Below are 22,500 nucleotides of genomic sequence, written 5' to 3' on the forward strand. Positions count from 1 at the left end.
TGAGTTACACCTCCTTTATGGGGCACAACTTTACGCCGGACGTATGACTTTACGCGCACTGCGTCGGGCGCACATACATTCGTAAATCGGCGCATCTCCCTCATTTGCATATGTGAATAGAAAATCAATGGGAGCGACAAATGCGTCCAGCGTAAATATGCGCCCACTCTACGCCGGCGTAGGCAAGTTACGCCGACTGGATGAAGCCTATTTTTAGGCGTATCTTAGTTTGTGGGTCCGGCGCATATTTGCACTTACGCTGTGTATTTGGAGATACGCCGGCGCAAGTGCTTTGTGAATCCGGGCCTTAGTTTTTATCTACGGATGCCCTTTACCTGTACAAGCGGTGTTTGGGTAAAAGGTGACCTAACCCTCTGAAGGGTCCAATCACACCGGCTGAGGTTGGACTGCATTGGGCAGCTATTCAAGCGCAGCGCTACTGTGTGATATTTCAATATATTTCATTAAAAAAAGAGAGAGAGTGCAGTATTATGTGCCGAGATCGGAGCATCAGCACTGCCTGCACCACAACACACACAAGCCGTTAACGCATTGGCTGGTGAGAATAGACCAGAAGTCTGTACAATTACCAGAATGCAAGATTTTTCGCAATAGTGCGCCTTTAAGCAGAACTGTAGCTTGACGAATCAGGTCTCCAGTCAAAACCGTGAGAAATGTGAACGTCCCATCCTAACACCACATTCTTCTATGGCGCAATCACCTGAGCTGACAATCTAATAATAACTCCGTATGACCCCCAGATACACGACCTTCAGTCCGTTTCCTAAACCACAAACCCCAGAGCCGGCGGCCAAGCATCTCCAGAACGTCTCACCTCTCCCCCTGACCTTTTACTGTATTGATCGCCGATCTGAGCGTGCCGTAGCAGCTTTGCGTCATGCGATAGATGTGGGTCTGGCGGCGTGTCCTTGTGTAAGAAATGCAGCGGTTTATCTTTTCTGTGATGTAATGGCCACATTGCTAAACGTTTACTGTACACACAGAACGGAAAAAAATCATTTAAACATTGTGACAAATGCTGCTCGTTAGAACCAAGAGATATTTTTAATTGCTTTGTGGTGCGGGATAAACCACTTCTGACCACATTGATGTCAGTGCGCTGCAAATAAGGACGTAGTTTGAGTGTCTGTATTATAAGAAGGTTCCAGATATGTCACAATATACAGCAACAGCATTATTTTTCAGAAAAGCCTCATCTTTATCCATTTAAGGACCCGCTCACGTATATATACGTCATTTTTTTTAAAGATGGATATCTCGGTAACGGCAGCAGCCACTGCCACAACCGAGATATCCATCTTTCCTGTGAGCGGTCCTTTAAACGATAACCGTGGTCTACGCGTTATCAGCGGCAGGAGAGGGCCCCCCTCCCGCGCCCTCTGTCGGTTACCGGAGCGGTTGGCAGCGGCGGAGGTGATCGGGTCCTCTCTCCTGCTCGGCTGGGATACGAGTGAGGGCAAGATGGCCCCCACCCGTCTCCATAGCATAGCAGGGCGGAAGCGACGTCAAAACGGCACTTCCACCCATACTTCTTAAAAGGGACATTTTCTTGTTGTCATTTTTTCAAATGACAAATATTTATTTTATTTTTTTGCATTTTAGTCTAAATATGAGATCTGAGGTCTTTTTGACCCCAGATCTCATATTTAAGAGGACCTGTCATGCTTTTTTCTATTCAACAAACTGTTTGCGGGATTCCTTGTGCTTCATCTTTAGAAGAGGCTTCCTTCTGGGGCGACATGCACGGCAAATTTGATGCAGTGTGCGGCGTATGGTCTGACCCCCCACCCCTTTAACCTCTGCAGCAGTGCTTGCAGCACTCATGTCTATTTCCCAAAAGACAACCTCTGGATAGGACATGAACACGTGCACTTAACTTCTTTGGTCGACCATGGTGAGGCCTGTTCTGAATGGAACCTGTCCCGTTAAACCACTGCATGGTCTTGGCCACCATGCTGCAGCTCAGTTTTAGGGTCTTGGCAATCTTCTTATAGCCTAGGCCTCTTTATGTAGAGCAACAATTCTTTTTTTCAGATCCCCAGAGAGTTCTTTGCCATGAGGTGCCGTGGAAAATGGCTAATTGGGCCCAATTTGGACATTTTCATGTAGGGGTGTACTTACTTTAGTTGCCAGCGGTTTAGACATTAATGGCTGTGTGTTGTAACAGACCACATAACAAGCTGAGAGAGAGAGAGAGAGAGATGCTGCAGACGGGACAGCACTGGATTGAGAGAGGGTAAGGGGGACTGGGGTGCATTACTATTTAAAGTTTATTTGTTTTATCTTAATGCAGAAAAATTTATTTTATTTTAGGTACAAAAAAAAATATTTTTTTACTTATAATACCACTTTGTAGGGGGGACGGAGGGAACGATAGAGGGTGTGGTAAAATGTGGCTCAATTGCCTGTTTTTTTTTTACAACACCCAACAGAAAGTGTAAACGAGCCCTAACACATTACATAGCATACTACTTACTAAACCCAAGATCACATTACTTAGCAAGCATGGACTCATCATGAATATATCTGATGGGTAATTCATTTTAAACAAAGAAAAAAATATATATATATTTCGGAAAATTATAAAAATATTAAGGCCTCGTACACACGATAGGTTAACCAGAGGACAACGGGCTGATGGACCATTTTCATCGGTCCAAACCGATCGTGTAGAGGGCCCCATAGGTTATTTAACCTTAGGTTAAAAAAAAGCCAACTTGCTTTAAAATTAACCTATGGAATCCTAACCGATGGGAAAAAAACGATCGTTAGTAGGTACGTCCATCGGTTAAAAATCCACGCATGCTCAGAATCAAGTGGACGCATGCTTGGAAGCATTGAACTTCGTTTTTTTCAGCACGTCGTCGTGTTTTACGCCACCGCGTTCTGACACGATCGTTTTTTTAACTGATGGTGTGTAGGCACGACGGACCATTAGTCAGCTTCATAGGTTAACCCAAGACAACGGTCCTTCAGACCGTTGTCCTCTGGTTAACCTATCGTGTGTACGAGGCCTAATACTTTGTGAATTTGGAAAAGGAAAGGCGTCATTATGTTGTTACCATAATTACAAAGTCTGGGCCTTATAAACAAATTCTGCGTGGTCTCCGATTCCAGCACCATCCCTGTTTAAGCCCACAAAGCAGCCTTGCCTACATGCAATTAAACAGCACATCATCATATGACAAGAGACTGCAGTGCTGCCTGGAAGCACTGTGGGAAGTATAGATCGGGCTGAAGCAAATTATATGAAACTAAAGTAAAAAAAGGTAAATGCAGGATCTTTCTAAAATCAACTACATGGAGTGGTTTCCCTATCTCCCATGTGAGCCTGTATTGTCCTGTCCATGGCCAAGGAGCACACCCATCCTCTGCCATGGCCAAGGAGCCCACCCATCCTCTGCCATGGCCAAAACGACCATCCTTTCTCTTCCATGGCCAAAGCGACCATCCATTCTCTTCCATGGCCAAAGCGACCTTCCATTCTATTCCATGGCCAAAGCGACCTTCCATTCTATTCCATGGCCAAAGCGACCATCCATTCTATTCCATGGCCAAAACGACCATCCATTCTCTTCCATGGCCAAAGCGACCATCCATTCTCTTCCATGGCCAAAGCGACCATCCATTCTCTTCCATGGCCAAAGCGACCATCCATTCTCTTCCATGGCCAAAGCGACCATCCATTCTCTTCCATGGCCAAAGCGACCATCCATTCTCTTCCATGGCCAAAGCGACCATCCATTCTATTCCATGGCCAAAACGACCATCCATTCTCTTCCATGGACAAAGCGACCATCCATTCTCCTCCATGGACAAAGCGACCATCCATTCTCCTCCATGGACAAAGCGACCATCCATTCTCTTCCATGGCCAAAGCGACCATCCATTCTCTTCCATGGCCAAAGCGACCATCCATTCTCTTCCATGGCCAAAGCGACCATCCATTCTCTTCCATGGCCAAAGCGACCATCCATTCTCTTCCATGGCCAAAGCGACCATCCATTCTCTTCCATGGACAAGGCACATGCCCCCCTCTTTTCTATAGCCCACCCTACCCCCATTAAATCATCAGGACCTGGCAGAAGTGTTCACATTTACAGTTATAAGGTGTGAATATTATCTATAACTTATCTTAACAAACAGTTCTAAATGGAGTTGCAGCAGCTTTGCAGATGACACTTCTTATATTCTTTGTATATTATTTAGGCTAAACACCAGGGCAAAGTTTGGAGCAATGCAGCGTATTTAGGAATTTAAACAAGCTGGTTATCTAAAGTTAGGTTTTATTTTTAGTTTTGCGTTGGGGAGATACCCCTTCACTTCTTGCCCCACAGACACAACAGGAAGAGAAAAGGTATAGTTACAAAATCAAGGGTTAAGCCCCTCTTGGACAGTTTGTGTCTCCAATGGAAAAAGCTAATCTATTACGGATAGTAAAACATTGAAATGTATTTTTTGTACAGCACTATGGAATATGTATGAACTATATAAATGTATAATAAAGTTTGAGATTGTGGTTTAGTGTTCTTTGTACAGCACTGCAGAATATGTCAGAGCTATAATCAATGTATAATAATAGTAATGTGTGACTGTGGTGGGACAGTAGAGGGTAAGCTCCTCTGGTGCAGAGAATTATGGGAATGGGTCTGTGTTTTTTTTTTTTTTTTTTTTTACACTACTGTGGAATATGTCAGAGCTACATAAATGTATAATAATGGTGTGTGATTGTGGGGGGACATTAGAGTGTAAGCTCCTCTGGTTCAGAGACTGATGTGGCTGGCTCAGTGTTCTTTGTACAGCACTGTGGAATATGTCAGAGTTTGTTACTGTGGTGGGACAGTTTAGTGTAAGCTCCTCTGGTGCAGAGAATCATTGGACTAGACCAGTGTTTTGGGAGTTATGGGAATGGGTCTGTGTTTTTTTTTTTTAATCACTTTAGCCCCGGACCAATATGCAGCTAAAGGAACAGGCCCCTTTCTGCGAATAGGTACTGCGTCACTTTAACTGACAATTGCGCAGTCGTGCGACGTGGCTCCCAAACAAAATTGGACGTCCTTTTTTTTCCCCACAAATAGAGCTTTCTTTTGGTGGTATTTGATCACCTCTGCGTTTGTTTGTTTTTTGCTCTATAAACAAAAAAGAGCGACAATTTTGAAAAAAAAAAAAAAAAATGCAATATTTTTAACTTTTTGCTATAATAAATATCCCCCAAAAACATATACATAAAAAAACATTTTTTTTCTCAGTTTAGGCCGATACGTATTCTTCTACATATTTTTGGTAAAAAAAAAAAAATAGCAATAAGCGTTTATTGATTGGTTTGCGCAAAATAGGGGATAGTTTTATGGCATTTTTATTAATAATTTTTTTTTAATACTAATGGCAGCGATCAGTGTTTTTTTTTCATGACTGACGTTATGGCGGACACATCGGACACTTTTGACACATTTTTGGGACCCTTGTAATTTTTACAGCGAAAAGTGCTATACAAATGCACGGATTACTGTGAAAATGACACTGGCCGTGAAGGGGTTAACCTGTAGGAGGCGCTGAAGGGGTTAAGTGTTTCCTAGGGAGAGTTTACTACTGTGTGGGGGCGTGGCTTTGCGTGTGACATCACTGATCGTCGTTCCCTATGACAGGGAACAGACGATCAGTGGCAGTCACACTAGGAAGAATGGGGAAAGGTTTGTTTACACTTACCTCTCCCGTTCTTCAGCTCTGTGACCTGATCGATGGACACCGGTTCCGTGTGCGCGGTCACGGAGCTCGCGACCCACGGCTGGGCTCTTAAAGACAATGTACAGGTACGTGCCTGTGCCCAGCCGTGCCCTTCTGCCGACGTATATCGGGGTGAAGCAGGGCCGAACTGCCCTATAGGCTCACTATGCAAGCCGCTTAGGGCCCCGCAAAGCTGCAGAGGGCCGCCCAAATTACTAGAGGCCCAGACAGGTGAGAAGTCATTTTCGGCCCCTCACGCCGCTTCTCAACTCGCTGGCTGCATGGAAGAAGAGGTAAGAAGTCAGCACCCCCCCCTTCTCACTTTAATGTAAGATGTAATTTCCGACAACAGAACACCCCCTCCCCCCGCTTCTCAACTTTAATCTTTAATTTTCAGCAGCCCCCCCCCCCCCCCCACTTTAATGTGACATGTCCTTTTTGCTTGGGGCCCCAGGGAGGTCAGGATCTGCACTAGGGTGAAGGGGTCCTTAAGTGGTTAAACCACTATGGAATATGTCAGAGCTGTATAAATGTATAATAATAATAGTGTGTGACTGTGGGTGGGACATTAGAGTGTAAGCTCCTCTGGTGCAGAGACTGATGCGACTGTCCCAGTGTTCTATGTACAGCACTGCTGAATATGTTAGAACTATATAAAATTAGCAGAATACAATTCTCTGATATTTTATCTGTTAAATATACATCACTAAGTAAATAAGATAATTGCATGAGCCTGTGGTTGGCCACAGGTGAATTGAGGCTCATATCAGGTTCACACTAATTTTTTTTTAAATGTACATAATCATCATCATTATCATTTCCCTTGGCACAAATTATAATATCCAAGTGATTATATAAGCACATGAAAGAGCGAGGGTTCTACAGGAAGCTTGCGCTGTGGGTACGCCTGGAATGCTCAACAATTACAAGCTGGACATCGAACTTTCCTCGCTTACACAACTCCGCGCTGTTCCTGCGACACAGGAGCCCCTCTTCACATGGTGTCACATGAGGAAACCCAGACAGGGGAAGTCACACTCTCAGAGCCACCAACGCTTTCACACTGATAAGTGTCACTAAATGAGTCGGGCAAGTCCTACATGTCCTTCGTACACAGGCAACTGCCTTTGATTATCTGGGGGATCTCTGAAGTATCACATCAGTCATATTTCTTCATAGGCTGGGTTTATGTACAATGCATTTTTATCCATTTCATGAATAGGACCCACTGATCACAGATGATGCACTTTCACATTCTATGCTATGAGAGGTAGACTGTAAAGACATTAAAAGTAGATGTAAGCACTCAGACTTCATTCTCTGTTGCTGTGCGTTCCATATGTCACGTGTTAATGTGCGTTGTATTGCAGCAGTCCATTCATTAAGGGCTGGCAATGCACAGGAACAGACCAAAAGCTGGACGTTTAGCATTTTTCCCAATGCAGCACACCACAACGCACAGCAGTGGGCAGTGGCATCACTAGGGGGGGCATGCCCCTCCCCAACATTATATTAGATTTTTTTATCGCAACGGCACCACCAGATGTCAGCTGAAGACAGCAGAGCACTTAATTAAATGAATAGGTGCCGCCACTGCGAAAACACTCTCACGGCGCCTATATAATCGGGGACAGGGTCAGGCCAGCATAGCGTCGGCGTTCGTGTCAGAGGCGTGACATCACAAGACACGGCAGTGTGGGAGTGCACGTGCCTGCGCTGTGTGTGCAGTGCACCAGCCCAGCAGAGGAGTGGAGCAGAGCCAGAGCACAGGACAGGGGAAGTGGGGCATCCATTTTAGAGGCGATTTGAGCAGAGAATTTTCACTACACATTTTACAGTCATACCACCTTCACACCCCCACAAAGAACAATGTATCAAATGTATTGTATATTGCACCAATAAAACAAAGGTGAATTTGTAATAAGACCTCTGGAATGCATTCTATTCTTGAAATAAATATAATTGTGTTTTATAGTTGGCCCCCCTACTTTTGTCCCTGTCCCGTCCCCCCTAAATATGACAACTGGAGAGGCCACTGGTAGTGTGTTTTGGTGGTCTTTAATGCAAGTTGGAGCTATGTGCATTGGGGTGTCATGCTAAGGCTGGCCATAGATGGCTCCGTTTTTTTTTTCGATGAGCTAGAGCAGGGGGTCTCCAAACTTTCTAAACAAAGGGCCAGCTTACCGTCTTTCAGACTTTAGGAGGGCCGGACTGTGGAAATTGGGAGTAGAGAAGGTCCTTAGGTCAGTGAAGAAAAAAAAAAGTGCCCCATCATTTGTTTCAGTGGAAGCAATTGTGCCTCATCATTGGTGTCAATGGGGGGGAATTGTGCCCCATTGTAGATGTCATAGGGCCCCATTGAGAGGAATAGGGCCCCATTGTTGGTGTCATTGGGAAAAATTGTGTCCCAGTATTGGTATTAGTGGGAGGAATTTGCGCCCCTTCACTGGTGTCATTGGGAGAAATTGTTGGTCCCATTGAGAGGAATAGTGCCCCATCGTTGGCTGTCATTGGGCCCATTGTTGGTACCATTGGGAAAAATTGTGCCCCAGCTTTGGTACTAGTGGGGGGAATGGTGTCCTCCCTTCATTGGTGTCAGTGGAAAGCAATTATGGCCCCAAGGGCCGGATAAAAGCAAGCAAAGGGCCGCATCTGGCCCCCGGGCCGCAGTTTGGAGACCACTGAGCTAGAGGACTGATTGAAAAAAAAAAAAAATATATATAATAATAATAATAATAATAATAATAATAATAACAGTTTTCCCCCCATCCACACATCAATGGAGGAATTCTACCCGCTGTTCCATTGTATTCTGAGAGTGGGACCCCTCGACTGTCAGAATATACTGATCAAGGGCTGCAGCTGATCGGCCGATCGACTAAAGATTTCCAACAGCCGCATTTAACAGAAGCTGATCGTTAGATCTACTTCTGTCGAACGGGATCGGCTATAGATGGAAATTCAGCCGGTCCCTGCTGAAGCAGCCACATTTTGATCAATCTATGGCCAGCTTAAAATTAATGGAATTGCAGTGAAAATGCACAAAACATTCTATAAATGTTTCTGCAACACATCTTATTATTATAAAAAGGTGCGTCTCAGCTAGGGCCGAAACAACTAATCGATTATGAAATTAATCGATTACAATTTTCATAATCGATTGGCCAGTAACATAATGGGGTTAAAAAAAAAAAAAAAAAAACTAAAATTAGCCTTTTATAGTACAAAAAAGAAAATCACTACTGTAAATATTACTTTCATTGTCCCACAGTAAAAAAATGAACCCCTTACAGTAGCGATTATTTGCTCTTTTTGTACTTATTTTTTTTAACCCCATTATGTTACTAAACATCTCAGGCCGGGGTCACACCTGTTTTTTGGTGCTTTTTGCAGAAACATACTACAGATCATTTCCATGTTTTCCTATGGGACACGTTCACATCTATGATTTTTTTTCAGCTGCTGCGTATTTGGAAAGGGAAAGGACTTTTTAAACGCAAAACGGTGCGATTTAGTTTTTTTTCAATATCCTTTAATGGAGAAGCTGCAGAAAAGCATGTAATGTGTTTTTGCGGCAATTTGTGTTTTGTAATCTGCCCAACAAGAAATTGGCCCAATTTTTTTTTTAAATGTTAATTATTTTTTTTTTTTTTAAGGCTATTATCCGATTAATCGAAACAATAATCGGCCAACTAATCGATTATGAAAATAATCGTTAGTTGCAGCCCTAAATAAATACAATTTATCTTGCTAAAGAATGTTATATCAAATCATTTCCTTTTAATTAACCACTTGCTGACCGCTGCACACACATATACGTCGGCAGAATGGCTCAGGCAGACAAATGGGCGTACCTGTACGTCCCTTTGAATTTGCTGCCCACCTGTGCAAGCGTGCCTGCGGGTCCCGCAAACTCTATGTTCTCTGGCAGCCTGCGATTGCGGCGAGGAGCGGCAGAACGGGGAGATGCCTATGTAAACATGCCTAGCAACATCACAGGGATCTACTGCTCGGGAGCAGTAATCTCTGTCATGTTGTAGTGAGCCCATCCTCCCCACAGTTAGAATCACTCCCTAGGACACACATAACCCCTTGATCGCCCCCTAGTGTTTAATCCCTTCCAGTGTCATTTATACATTAATCAGTGGCTATTTGTAGCTCTGATCGCTGTATAAATTACATTGGTCCCAAAATAGTGTCAAAAACGTCCGACATAATGTCGCAGTTACGATAAAAAAAAAAAGCCATTAATCTATCCCCTATTTTGTAGACGCTATAAGTTTTGCGCAAACCAATCAATATACGCTTATTGCGATTTTTTTTTTACCAAGAATAAGTAGAATACAAAATCGGCCTAAACTGAGGAACAAATTATATTTTTTTATAATTTTTTAGGGGATATTTATTATAGCAAAAGAAAATTCTTTTTTTTAAATTGCAAAACATGAGATATATATATATATATATATATATATATATATATATATATATATATATATATATATATATATATATATATATATATATATATATATATATATATATATATATAGTGGAGTGAAATTTAGAGGCGCTAGCTGATAGTGTGTGTACACTGAATAAATAATAGAAAAATATATGCATCAATAATAAATATAAATGAGTGAATGTAACAAAAAACATGTGAGTAAATCGTGACCATATATAACAAATATAAACCACAAAAGTTATTATAGGTCAAAATATGGTAGTGCACAATAAAAATTGGAAAATGACAATTGTGCCAAAAAAATAGAGTCCATATATATATAAATGATGAATCTTCAAAACCATAGACAGAAGATCTTCCACCTTCACCAAGATAAAGAAAGACCACCAAAAGTGCTCATGGATGGCACCTTACCGCAAATAATTGACCACTTTAATTAAAAAGAGGTCAATCAGGCAGATAAAGATAATATTCCAGACCCAGATCTCTCAGTCTCAATAGAGCAACACTCCACGCCACATGGGATAATTAAAGCAAAAGAGAGAAAATCGCCATAGAATAATATTGTTTTTATTGGGTAAAACAGAGAAAAAAACGCCAAGTGGCCTCTTACTTGATGGGGTGCCTAGCCCCGGCACTGAGGTTGAGAGCGTGGATATTATGGGGAGAATAGATAGAGTCCCGTTGCCGGCATTAGAACCGTGCAAAGCCGCACTAACGCTGATGGCGTACGTTCCACCCTCTGAGATGAGAGAGCCAGCGGGACCAGGAAGTGGGTGGGTCGAGCGTGACCTGCAAGCCTCGACGTACGTTTCGTGATGATGTCACGTCGTCAGGAAGCACGGTTCTAATGCCGGCCACGGGACTCTATCTATTCTCCCCATAATATCCACGCTCTCAACCTCAGTGCCGGGGCTAGGCACCCCATCAAGTAAGAGGCCACTTGGCGTTTTTTTCTCTGTTTTACCCAATAAAAACAATATTACTCTATGGCGGTTTTCTCTCTTTTGCTTTAATTATCCCATGTGGCGTGGAGTGTTGCTCTATCAAGACTGTGAGACAGAGATCTGGGTCTGGAATATTATCTTTATCTGCCTGATTGACCTCTTTTTAATTAAAGTGGTCCATTATTTGCGGTAAGGTGCCATCCATGAGCACTTTTGGTGGTCTTTCTTTATCTTGGTGAAGGTGGAAGATCTTCTGTCTATGGTTTTGAAGATTCATCATTTATATATATGGACAATTTTTTTGGCACAATTGTCATTTTCCAATTTTTATTGTGCACTACCATATTTTGACCTATAATAACTTTTGTGGTTTATATTTGTTATATATGGTCACGATTTACTCACATGTTTTTTGTTACATTCACTCATTTATATTTATTATTGATGCATATATTTTTCTATTATTTATTCAGTGTACACACACTATCAGCTAGCGCCTCTAAATTTCACTCCACTGTCCAAAATTGCATTCATGTAATTTCACAGAGAGCAGCTTGGCTATCTATATATTGTTAATTTATTTATTTCACTTATATATTGGCGCGAGATTTCATTTCTATATATATATATATATAAATAAAATAATACACACGCAATTTTTTTTTTGGTGTTCTTCCTTCATTGATTAGTAGCAGGTTGGGGATCTCTCCTTGACCAATCTGTATTGTTTAATTGCAGCAGAGAATTTTGAGGTCACTGTCTCTGCTAAAGTCCCATGTACACGGGACGCTGCTAAACGTATGTTCAAAGGCAGTTGGACGCTTTTTTTTCAACTGCCCCTGAACTCATTCAATGTTATCCTACGTGACCATGTACACTGTCTTGTTAATTGACGTTTTTTTAGCCAGTTGCATTTAACAGCGTTTCTTTGAAAGCACAAAAAATGGGTTCAGACGCCGAAGATTTCCACGTTTCAGATGCCAAACGTGACTAAACGCGGTAACGCAAACGCAGCAAAACTGCTCTCAGTTACCATGAAGTATGACAAGGTCAGAGGCATGCCACCGGGCCAAACAGGTACTTGTAGTCTGTCATGCTGTTAGACTGTTCCAGGTCTTTGCTAAATCAATCTACTACATTGCCAACCAGCAGAGCTTGCAATCCATCTTAATAAGCAACTGCTTTTTGCCAGCCTGGAAGTGAAATCAGTATGGACGGGGGTTTGCAGTGTCCGGAAGTCAAAGTACGACATTATAGGAAGTCAGTGACTTATAAAAAAGGACCACCGTTTGCCCCGCAAATTACCATTATTCTTATTTTCAATATAATAAAAGCGGTTTACCAAACTGCCCAATGGTGGCATAATCTGTCAAAGAATTGACTTCCAGCTGAAGCAATATGTCTGACAACGGCGGGTTTACCTGGGGAGAGGGGCAATCTGCTCAATGTCTGTCCACAAAAGGTCACCCATTGTCAAGCTTTCATTATCAAAGATCGCTTTGTATTACTTGTATATTCCAGTCCATACCGACAACTAGAAGACACCCTGACAGATATAAAATACGCCATCGTCCGACATGTGCCAAGGTGGGAACGGTGCAAAAAGATAAGTAATTGCTTCCTTTTGATCAAAGTGTCTAAGAAACAATTCACATTTTCCTTCTCAGTCTCTTTTTCCCCTTCTGGGTTTATCTGATTGGCTGAAATGGGGCAGCAGGACCAAGAGAGCCAATCAGATCTAATTCCACCCTGGAAAATAACTGTTCTTTTTTTAGACAAATGTATTCTTGCGGTTGCTGCTTTTATTAGATGGAGTCGCATTGAAGAATAAATACATTTGATGGAAGTTTCGATATCTTCATTTTTCTTTTTTGCATTCTTTTCTCAATGGCATTTTATGTAGATGATGTATGTTGAAGTTTAAAGTAGAACATCACCCAAAAGTTCCTCTCTTCCCGCTTCCCCTCCCTTTACATTTGCCACATTATTTTTTTGTCGGGGGGAGGGGGAAGACGACAGGTATCTGAATTTGCCAGGTAACCCCTCCCTCCCGCACAGCGTTTAGAAACATTTCACAGAACCAATCACAAAGCGCAGCACAACTGGGCCCCTCCCACAGCTCTGCTCTCTGCACAGTGGTGATCTCATTGCTACTTTTACAAGGTGATATCAGGAATTTTTAAGACACTTCCTGCACACAAATTGGATATTTTTTTGTGGTTATTGAGGAACATATTTGAATTAATATTTTTGTGACTGGAGTTCAGCTTTAAAAAAAAACAAAAAAACATTTAGCTTCAATTAGTGTCTCACAGCACATTAAGCAACGCATTTACTCTGTAGCTGCAAACACTCCGCTTCCCTATGCAAGTGTTATGTAACAGACAGAGTAACCTTGTTAGCACTAAATGGACACAAATTGCCATGCATTATAAAGTGATCACTATGCACGGCAGACAAACATCCCATGATCACATACAGCATTCTGTACATGGCTATCTTTTTCATTTTTATACAGAAAAAATGGAGACACATTGCTCACTACACAATGGTAGACAAGTCTTCCCACTGACCCCCCCCCCCCCCACAGGGTAGGGGCCTTCTTCCCACTGACCCCCCCTAGTGTAAGGGGCCCTCTTTCCACTGACCCCCCTAGTGTAAGGGGCCCTCTTCCCACTGACCCCCCTAGTGTAAGGGGCCCTCTTCCCACTGACCCCCCTAGTGTAAGGGGCCCTCTTTCCACTGACCCCCCTAGTGTAAGGGGCCCTCTTTCCACTGACCCCCCTAGTGTAAGGGGCCCTCTTTCCACTGACCCCCCTAGTGTAAGGGGCCTTCTTCCCACTGACCCCCCTAGTGTAAGGGGCACTCTTCCCACTGACCCCCCTAGTGTAAGGGGCCTTCTTCCCACTGACCCCCTTGTGTAAGGGGCCTTCTTCCCACTGACCCCCTTGTGTAAGGGGCCTTCATCCCACTGACCCCCCCCCCCCCAATGTAGGGAGTATTCTTCCCACGGACCACCATTGTAAGGGGCATTCTTCACACTGACCACCAAAGTAAGGGGGCATTCTTCCTACTTAAATCTTTGGGGGGAAAAAGCCAGCACACGAAAGCTTCTTCTTTGCAAAAGTTTATTCCAGCTTTGACAGCAGTTTCAACATGACAAATACTAATGCGTTTTGGCCTAAAGTCTTCTCAATGACCATGAATGTAAGGAGGATTCTTCCCACTGACCCCCCCCCCCCCACCCAATGCAAGGGGCATTCTTCCCACTGACCAGCAATATAAGGGGCATTCATCCCACTGACCACCAATATAAGGGGCATTCTTCCCACTGACCACCAATATAAGGGGCATTCTTCCCACTGACCACCAATATAAGGGGCATTCTTCCCACTGACCACCAATATAAGGGGCATTCTTCCCACTGACCACCAATATAAGGGGCATTCTTCCCACTGACCACCAATATAAGGGGCATTCTTCCCACTGACCACCAATATAAGGGGCATTCTTCCCACTGACCACCAATATAAGGGGCATTCTTCCCACTGACCACCAATATAAGGGGCATTCTTCTCACTGACCTCCAATATAAGGGGCATTCTTCTCACTGACCTCCAATATAAGGGGCATTCATCCCACTGACCACCAATATAAGGGGCATTCTTCCCACTGACCACCAATATAAGGGGCATTCTTCTCACTGACCTCCAATATAAGGGGCATTCTTCTCACTGACCTCCAATATAAGGGGCATTCTTCTCACTGACCTCCAATATAAGGGGCATTCTTCCCACTGACCACCAATATAAGGGGCATTCTTCCCACTGACCACCAATATAAGGGGCATTCTTCTCACTGACCTCCAATATAAGGGGCATTCTTCTCACTGACCTCCAATATAAGGGGCATTCTTCTCACTGACCTCCAATATAAGGGGCATTCTTCCCACTGACCTCCAATATAAGGGGCATTCTTCTCACTGACCTCCAATATAAGGGGCATTCTTCTCACTGACCTCCAATATAAGGGGCATTCTTCCCACTGACCACCAATATAAGGGGCATTCTTCCCACTGACCACCAATATAAGGGGCATTCTTCCCACTGACCACCAATATAAGGGGCATTCTTCTCACTGACCTCCAATATAAGGGGCATTCTTCTCACTGACCTCCAATATAAGGGGCATTCTTCTCACTGACCTCCAATATAAGGGGCATTCTTCCCACTGACCTCCAATATAAGGGGCATTCTTCTCACTGACCTCCAATATAAGGGGCATTCTTCTCACTGACCTCCAATATAAGGGGCATTCATCCCACTGACCACCAATATAAGGGGCATTCTTCCCACTGACCACCAATATAAGGGGCATTCTTCCCACTGACCACCAATATATGGGGCATTCTTCCCACTGACCACCAATATAAGGGGCATTCTTCCCATTGACCACCAATATAAGGGGCATTCTTCCCACTGACCTACAATATAAGGGGCATTCTTCCCACTGACCACCAATATAAGGGGCATTCTTCCCACTGACCACCAATATAAGGAACAGTCTCCTCCGCTGACCCCCCAAATGTAAGGGGCATTCTCCTCCACTGAGCCCCCCCCCCCCCCCCCCCAATTGTAAGGGCCATTGTTCCCATTGACCACCAATGTAAGGACGATTCTTCCCATTGACTCTTGATAAGTTACATTCAGCAGTGGGTCCCCTGAGAAATTAAAATGTGTTTGAAGGTTCCTTTGGGGTAAAAAGCCTGGGAACGGTTCAAGCAGAAGCTCTTTTAAAGATGGGATCACTCATTTATAGAATTAGTATATAAATACATCATTATAATTCATATTAATATCCTACCTATACATTTCATTCTGCTCCATTCCTACAGACAATGAGGAAGGTTTGGGTCACATCTACTTGTCAACTTAATACATGCGCCATTTTTTTACATTGGCTTCTAAACACAAAGAGCTTCAGGAGGAATTTACTAAGCAGTGTATAATCAATCACAGAGCTCAGCCCAGTGCTTTATAAATGCTTGATGAAGCTTACAAAATGCTTGCCAAAGCCATGGCCAGCACTCTAAGATGTGGATTCGGCACTTTTCAGTCTAAAGCTGAAGGGACGTTCAAGACAGCCGCTCCAAACTTGTTACATGCCTGCTGAACACAAAGCCCATCAGACAAGATTAAACCCTGCTCCTGTATACCCAACACAGAGGCCTCCAACAGGCTGCAAAAAAAAAAAATGCACATAAAAGCGAGATAAAAATTAGACAAAATTTATTGCCATCACTTTAATGACAACACGGCTTTTTATTGTAGGTTGTAAACTGCTGCAAATAATTACTAAGTGTCATAACCGTTCTTCAATAATAATCTCCACATGAATAGTCTTCATCCCTACATTAAATGACAATTCGCTATTGCAGAGCAACAGCTGGAGACGAACATACACACCTCATAGATCTGCGATAGGTTTGGGAGATATGGTAGGCTCAAAAGGTAACAAACAAACAATGTTATGTATACCTTGGTTATATATATATATATATATATATATATATATATATATTTTTTTTTTTTTTTTTTTTTCCACCTCCATCCTAGAGAAAAAATTTAACAAACACACTATTAAAAAAAAAAAAAAAAAAAAATCTATTGGTAATAACCGAGAGTAACTCTTATGCACATGTTCTGCAGAACAAATTTTTTATATATATATATATATATATATATATATATATATATATATATATATATATATATATATATATATATATATATATATATATATAAAAAAAATCATTCTATATGAAAAAATAATAAAAAAATATAAAATACAAAAAAATAATTGTAATTATGTAAAATTATATAAAAAAAAAGTAAAAAAAGATGCGATTATGTATTCTATATGAAAAAAATAATAATAAAAAAAAAATGTATAATATATATATATATAAAAAAAATTAAGATAAAATCACTCCCAGCAACTCTTTTGCTACTGTTCTACAAAAAATATAAACAAAGTATGTTTTTATTTGCGCCACATTAATGGAAACGTTATCGTGGGTGATTATCAATATTTTCTTTTAATATAGTTTACATAACTACATCATTTATTTTTCCTGCAGAACATTGGCATAAGAGTTACTGTCAGTGATTATAAATACATTTTTTATTTTTGTGTGTGCCCGTTTATTTATGTTTCTCTAGGGAGGAAGGTGAAAATAAATATATATATATATATATATATATATATATATATATATATATATATATATATATATATAAAAAATAAGAGAATAGAAATTTATATATTTTTTTTATTATTGATAATCGCCGATAGGCCCCCCCCTCCCCTTATTAAAGACCGTTTAGAACTTTTTCCCTGCGCTCCAGCTGAGTTGGCCCGTCTGCGCTGCACACACATTCTTGCCACATTACTAAACATTTGAAACTCTTGTTGCACATGTCTAAAAAAAAAATTCTACAACTCAGTATCCACGCTCTCTGTTGCAAGGAGGCACATCCCAAATTCTTGCCAATATGTTACAGAATTGGCAATTACAACCCGGGCGCTCACAAGAAAAATCGATAACCCTCACGCTGAAGCTGCACCCTCTGATATTTGCAAGTCATTTTTTATTAGACAGATGCTGCGCTTCCAAGAGATTTTGCAGCAGAGGCTCCAATCGTAACTTGGCCAGCCACGGATGGAGACATGCCAGCGGCGATCGTCTCCCGTTAGCACTGCAGCTGTGCGCTCTTGTTCGCTGCAGACGGTCTACAGTGCTTAACGCTGCTAAATATTCCGCGAACGTGCCAAACGCCATCCGCGCTTTTTTTGCAAATCATTCATAAATTTCTGAGACTAGACTGAAGTGTGAGACCCCCCCCCCCCCCCCCGGGTATTAGCGGACAAGACACAACTTACGCCCTGGCTTTCGGGAAGCCCATGGAGAGAAGGATTTCAAGGGAAGATCCATGCTTGATGGTTCCTGTGCGTTGCTGTCTATTCCTTCGAGGGATGATCTTGCTGTACATCTCTTCCTTGGCTGCCATGGTGGGAGGGTGGTGGGGAGAGGGGGGGTGGGGGGGGGGGGCAGTTTACTGTCTCATTCAGCCATGTCACAAAACACAAGCTTATGATAAGAGGCAGCTTGTAGTGTCAGCAGCTGCAGCAGCTTCCTGCAGTAGTCACAGGCAGCGTAGGAAGTGACACATTGTATCAATGATCCAGCACGCCTGCTGTGACCTCACAATTCTCCAGGAGAGCACCCCCTGCACTTCCTCCAGCCAGGTAATGGGCTCCTTCCTTACAAGTCATGTTTGAATGGATCAAAAAGATGTGTCTTCAGGCCACGCTCCCCACTCCCTCCTTCTTAAAGGGGCAGCAAAGGAATCCAGTGTGTCAGTAAGAAGCAGTATAGTTGCCCATTTTATGCACATTCACTGCCTCTGACAAGGATTACTGCATCCAGGCTGCCACCTGGTGGGGGATAATTGGAGCTGCAAGATCTGATTGTGATTTGCAAGGAAGAAAAAAAATGTACGAGGAGTTAAAGCGGATGTGCCATGGGGAAAAAATATTAAAAGCCAGCAGCTACAAATACTGCAGCTGCTGACTTTTAATATAAGGACACTTACCTGTCCTGGAGTCCAGCGCCGATCGCAGCAGATGACGAGCCGATCGCTCATCACTCTGCTGCTCCCCCCGCCATCCACGCTGAGGGAACCAGGAAGTGAAGCGCTGCGGCTTCACTGCCCGGTTCCCTACGGCGCATGCGCGAGTCGAGCTGCGCCCGCCGATTGGCTCACACGCTGTGTGCTGGGAACCGAGTGTTCCCAGCACACAACGGGCGACAGACGGGAAGTCAGAAAAACCCGTCTTTTGCCCGTAGCGTGTGGCCGGAAGTGGGTGCAAATACCTGTCTTTAGACAGGTGTCTGCACCCCCCTCCCCCCTGAAAGGTGTCAAATGTGACACCGGAGGGGGGGAGGGTTCCGATCAGCGGGACTCCACTTTAGGGTGGAGAACCACTTTAAGCTGGCCCATACACGTATATTGCCCACCGGGCCTATTCTGGCACGTCTCTCCTTCATGCAAAAATCACAATTTTTTTGCTAGAAAATTAATCAGAACCCCCAAACATTATATATATTTTTTTTAGCAGACATCCTAGGGTATTCCCTAGGATGTCTGCGCAAATACGGTGTGACAAAGTATTGCAATGACTGCCATTTTATTAAATGGCAGTCATTGCAATACTTTGTCACACCGTATTTGCGCAGCGGTCTTACAAGCGCACTTTTTTGGGGAAAAAAATCACTTTTTTTAATTAAAAAATAAGACAACAATAAATTTTGCCCAAATTTTTTTATATATTGTGAAAGATAATGTAACGCCGAGTAAAATGATACCCAACATGACACGCTTAAAAATTGCGCCCGCTCGTGGCATGGCGTCAAACTTTTACCCTTAAAAATCTCGATAGGCGAAGTTTAAAACACAGGTTGCATTTTTTGAGTTACAGAGGAGGGCTAGAATTATTGCTCTCGCTCTAACGATCGCGGCGATACCTCACTTGTGTGGTATGCGGGCGTTACTTGCGTATGCGTTCGCTTCTGTGCGCGAGCTCGTCAGGACGGGGCGCTTTAAAAAAAAATTTTTTTTTGTTTTCTTATTTTTAATTTAGTTTATAATTTTTTACACTGAAATAAAAAAATAAAAAATTGATCACTTTTATTCCTATTACAAGGAATGTAAACATCCCTTGTAATAGAAAAAGCATGACAGGTCCTCTTAAGTATGAGATCTGGGGTCAAAAAGACCTCAGATCTCATATTTAGACTTAAATGCAAAAAAAAAAAAAAAAAATTTAAACTGTCATTTTTTCAAATGACAAAAAAAAAAAAATGTTGCTTTAAGACGCTGGGCGGAACTGACGTTTTGACGTCACTTCCCCCCAGCAGAGCTATGGGGACGGGTGGGGGTGATTTTTTCCTCACTCGCAACCCCAGTCAGCTGCCGAACGGACCGGATCGCCTCCGCCGCTACCGACGGCTCCGGTAAACGGCGGAGGGCGCGGGAGAGCAGCGGGAGGGGGGGGCCTCTCTCCCGCCACCGATAACGGCGATCTCGCGGCGAATCCGCCGCGGAGACCGCCGTTATCGTTTACAGGACCGTTGGCACTAAAGATGGATACCTCGGTTGTGGCAGCAACAGGACGTATTTTGGGCAGGTGGGTAAGTGGTTAATTGGCAGACAGAATATATAAAAAATCCAACAGATTCCTCCAGCCCGCTATACGTGGACGAATCTCCCGATGACAGCCAGCCCCGCCACCCGTCAAAATATTCAAATATTTTAAAGGATGCCAGGTGGCAAAAGAGCCACCAACCAATCGATATTTGTACAGTGCATAGCCAGTTTAAGGTTTCTGTTTGGAACAATGGTAAATTTGTCCCAAACATTGCAGTTCTGGTTCTGAAAAGCCAAAACATCTATGATATTTAAAAGAGATGTATGGGCTTTTTTTTTTTTTTTAAAGAACCATAATTACCTAGGTGGATGCAGCATCAGTGTGATGCTGTATCTGACCCCTGACACCTCTAACACTGAGAAAACTGGAGCGATCAAACACTGCCGATCGCTCGGTTCTTACAGCTCTCTAGCCCCCCCAGTGCTGGGCTGTGGAGGGGGCGGGAGCGGCTGGCTTAGGCTCTCAGCGGATCGCTTAGAAGCTGGGCGCCGGTCGTCCAGGCATGTCAGCGGATCCCGACTCCATTGTTGCGATCTTGCCTGAGTCTGGACCAGCTGTGACTTCGGCCAATAGCGGGCTTCAGCCTGCTGTCTGCTTAAAACGGGTCACAGGCGTGCAGAACGAATTGCTCTCCCGTGATCCACAGGAGAAGTACAGCCAAATGAGCATTGGCTGTAATCTTGCTTTAGGGCTGGTTCACACTGGTGCGACGTCAGAGTTCGGATGTGATTCGCTCCGCACTGCAAATCACATGCGATTCTCTGTGCGATGCAATTTCAGTCATACAAATCGCATGGCCGAATTCGCATCAAAGTCGCGCAGAACCCGTTTTTTTTTTTTGTCCGCAGCAGAATCGGATCCCATGGGTGTTCACACCCATGCGATCCGATTCCTGTCCAAGTTTGCAGATCGCACTGCGATATGCGAACTGAGTTGGGGGTGTCATTACCCTTTAATTGACACTCCCAGCAGTTCGCATAGGGCAGTGTGAACTGCCGCCGAGAAACATGCGATGCGGGAACATGCGCAGTGAATTTTCAGCGTTCCCGCATCGCAGCAGTGTGAACCGGCCCTAAAGCACACTCAGTTTGGGTGATGTCACCGAGGATTCCCAGGGGTATTACTGCAGCTGGGAATCAGTAATGTTGCGGCGTGGTGTGAGGCATGTACAGATTAATGGGTGACGGATCATTCTGAATGATGCTGGATTTACTTCAGAAGACATTTATTAAAAAAAAATAAAAAAATAATGTAATGCCAGTCAATATGTCTGCCTTTCAACCAAACATGCAGCCTGGATAGCCAGGAAAGGCCTTCCTGTACCAGACCAGGCCACATGCCTTTCAATACAGGGGAACATACCTTCCATGGGGAGCCTCCCCCCTTTCACAGTACCATTGTCCTAATGTTAAAAGGACAAGGGGGGCCCCCTTCTTCACCCACCCACCTTGAGGGGTCTTTTGGTGGAATCTGGAAGCCCCAAATAGAAAAAGAAGGGGGGGTTGCCAGATATCTGCCCCCTTATTTTTTACTTTTTGCCATAATAAATATCCCCCCCCAAAAAAAAAAATTCCTCAGGTTTAGGCCGATACGTATTCTTCTACATATTTTTCGTAAAAAATAATAAAAAAAAAAAAAAAAAAATTAAAAAAAAAATCGCAATAAACGTTTATTGATTGGTTTGCGCAAAAGGTATAGCGTTTACAAACTAGGGGGTCGTTTTATGGCATTTTTATTAATATTGTTTTTTCTACTAGTAATGGCGGCGATCAGCGATTTTTATCGGTACTGCGACATTATGGCGGACACTTTTGACACATTTTTGGGACCATTGGCATTTTTATAGCGATCAGTGCTATAAAAATGCATTGAATTACTAGAAAAATGCCACTGGCAGGGAAGAGGTTAACACTAGGGGGCAGGGAAGGGTATGTTCCCTGGGTGTGTTCCAACTGTAGGGGGGTGGCCTCACTAGGGGAAATGACTGATCGCTGTTCATACATTGTATGAACAGACGGTCAGGCATCTCTCCCCTGACAGGACCGGGAGCTGTGTGCTTACACACACAGC

The 22,500-nt window shown here is 43.2% G+C and overlaps 1 protein-coding gene across 2 annotated transcripts in view; it reads right to left on the bottom strand.

Annotated features, from left to right (window-relative positions):
- The window catches only part of UBASH3B (ubiquitin associated and SH3 domain containing B), a 122,417-nt gene extending 103,827 nt beyond the window's left edge, over positions 1–18,590 (bottom strand). The window contains exon 1 of one of the 2 annotated variants that reach the window (XM_040326135.1): positions 18,103–18,590. In XM_040326135.1, the coding sequence (XP_040182069.1) occupies positions 18,103–18,230 (128 nt within the window). In that variant the 5' untranslated portion in view covers positions 18,231–18,590. The remainder of the gene's footprint in view (positions 1–18,102) is intronic. The other variant, XM_040326134.1, reaches the window with a different exon arrangement.
- Positions 18,591–22,500: the final 3,910 nt, after the last annotated feature.

The sequence above is a fragment of the Rana temporaria genome, chromosome 10, assembly GCF_905171775.1.
Source record: "Rana temporaria chromosome 10, aRanTem1.1, whole genome shotgun sequence".
NCBI lineage: Eukaryota > Metazoa > Chordata > Amphibia > Anura > Ranidae > Rana > Rana temporaria.